The sequence below is a fragment of the Penaeus chinensis genome, chromosome 8 (assembly GCF_019202785.1).
Source record: "Penaeus chinensis breed Huanghai No. 1 chromosome 8, ASM1920278v2, whole genome shotgun sequence".
NCBI lineage: Eukaryota > Metazoa > Arthropoda > Malacostraca > Decapoda > Penaeidae > Penaeus > Penaeus chinensis.
Window position 1 is genome coordinate 25,992,520 of NC_061826.1, and position 2,500 is coordinate 25,995,019.

General features: G+C 37.6%; 1 protein-coding gene across 1 annotated transcript in view; it reads right to left on the reverse strand.

Annotated features, from left to right (window-relative positions):
* LOC125027970 overlaps positions 1-2,500 on the reverse strand; it is a 10,608-nt gene that overhangs the window by 7,028 nt on the left and 1,080 nt on the right. Inside the window, exon 2 of the mRNA XM_047617177.1 lies at positions 1-1,757. This exon is cut by the window's left edge and continues 145 nt beyond it. Coding sequence (XP_047473133.1) covers positions 1-1,757 — 1,757 coding nt within the window. The remainder of the gene's footprint in view (positions 1,758-2,500) is intronic.

A 2,500-nucleotide genomic window follows, 5' to 3' on the forward strand; every position in this document is an offset into this window, starting at 1 on the left:
TCACAATCATTCCTTAGTTCAGTCAGTGTAGTTGTACTAGAGTCTGACTGAAGTGGCTTTGCCTGCTTATCAACTGTGGTCTGTGTCTGACTTTGGTCCACAGCTGATTCTTTGGTTTGTTCACAGCTAATTTCATTCTGAGGTTCTTGGCTAACATTTGCAGAAGAAAGTACCTCACTACTAGAGCTTGGGTTCAAACTGATTGGTTCTTTTCCTTTGGTATTCTTATGCACTGTTTTCTCATACTGATTTTCCTTGTTTTCTTTTTCTAATGCTGATTCAGGTAACCTCTTTGAACTGTGTACCTGATCTCTTTTTTGTACTGCAGAGTCAATACCACTACTTCTTTTTGATTTCTTTTCTTTGACAGTATCAGTGCAGTATTTCTTTCTGCATTTTCGCTTTCTGAGAGACCTTCGTTCAACTGGAGGTGATGTACTGTCTTTCTCATCATCTTTTTCTCCTTCTGTACCACCAGTTAATGTAGTGTTTGGTTCTTCTTGCTCACTGGTAGCAAGTTTGTTCTTTTCAGGATCTACAACATTCTCCACATGATCAAGACTGACTAACTCCTCCTGCTGACTGACAGCATGACTCTCTTTTTCCACTTCTTGACTGCTAAAATATGATCCTGATGTAATCTCTTCCACATGTTTTCTGCTGGGTAAACTGCAACTGCTATACTGAAGGTCTGCACAACTGTTTCTTTCAGATTCTAACTTGAAATTAAATGCATATGGTTCTTGCTCTGAAAACATACTCCCTCCTTCATTCTCTGTAATAAAACTTGAGGAAGCTAAGGTGTCTTTCTCTGCCACAACTCCATCCTGAGTAACGGTGTCTGATGCTTTCACATTTTCATTTCTTAAATGACTTTCATGAAATTGGTTTTCTGGGCTATTCACATTTTGGTTTCCTGGAAAGTCTTGGGGATTATCTTGTTCCTGTAACATTTCTCTCCCTAACTCTTCATGCTGATGAAGCAGTGACTCAAGTTCTGATGAGTCTTGTGTTTCATTTCCCAGTTTCTCCTGGCTTCTGTATGTAGCTATTTCTTGTGATACAATTTCAACTACTTCCTGTAATCTATTTCTTTTAGCTGCTGCCTGCTGTGCTCTGTCAAATGTCTCCAATTCTTCTGTTAAATTCTCAGTCTGCTGAGATAAAACCCCAGAGGACTGCTGCAGGCACTGGACAGCATGAGTATCTACACTATGGTGCAATGAACTGTGCACAGTACCAAGGTCTGAAGGGTGTGATTGAGGGAATGGTTCTAATGATATTAATGAGTGGTCTGGTGTTCTTGGCACATTCAAATCCTGTGGAAGTATTACTTCCAGTGATTGATTATGTAGTTCATGTGAATGATCCTTCACAGCATTCTGCTGATGGGGCAGTGGTAGAATCACCTTTTTCAGACTTGACTGTTCTGATTGAGATAGGATTTCCTCAGATTCAATGACGTGTTGCTGATGAACCCCATGTAGTCTTCCTTCATTTATATTTTGCTGATGCACATTTGGTACTTTCAGTCCAATGACTTCCTGTGATCCCTGCAATTTCTCCCCACCCAGTGAGAGAGACTGCTGACCGTGAATATCTCTGGGTATACTGAAGTCTGCTGAGCTGGTAGAAGAAGCATCTTCACTAGCTTGTGTACCATGGAACTGGTGGTTTATTGTTAGCTGCAAGATGTCTATGGCCTCCCTTTGCTGACTACTTGGCAGTTTTTCTAATGTTGCAAGTAATCCTTTTAACTGTTGAAAGGTGAAGATGACAATGAAACTATTAAGTTAGTTACATTCCATTTTACATCATTAAAAAATATGTACCAGTATTTTCATATATCTATCTCTTTACTATATTTAATTAATTATTTCAAGATTGGTTCTTCATGAAATTAAATTTTATCTAAATACAATTTGTTATCAAAATATAATTACATATGTAAATATATATCTGCAAGTCCATATTTACAGTTACATATAGGTACTGTTCAAAAATATCTAACTATATACAATAAAATCTCTAAATACCAAGCATAACTTTCTTATCTCTATAGTTATCATGCAACAGCCTAGAGACATCAGAGTTTGTCTGTCTTCTCTGTCCTGCAAATCGCTTTTTCCCTTTGCACAAAAAATGTAAGTATGACTAAGTTGCTCTTCAGCTGAATCATTAGACCATCAACCAAATTATAACTGAATATTTATTTTTATAAATTTCCTAAAAGAGATAAAGTGTAAGAAGATGTAATATCTTAATTCCTATATATCAAAAAACACACTCACAAAAGTTGCTAGTTTCAGACATTAATCCTTGAAATCCAATTCATCAAGGTCATGGCAAACTGCAAAATGTGTGCTCAATCCTATTTGTCAGATCATGGCAGGCCTGTCAAAAACTGACAGAATTTGCTTCCCTACAACTTATTCTATCTGTGGTATGGGGTGAAATAAAGAATAGGGGGATATGGAGGAGAGGGGTAGGACCACAGAGG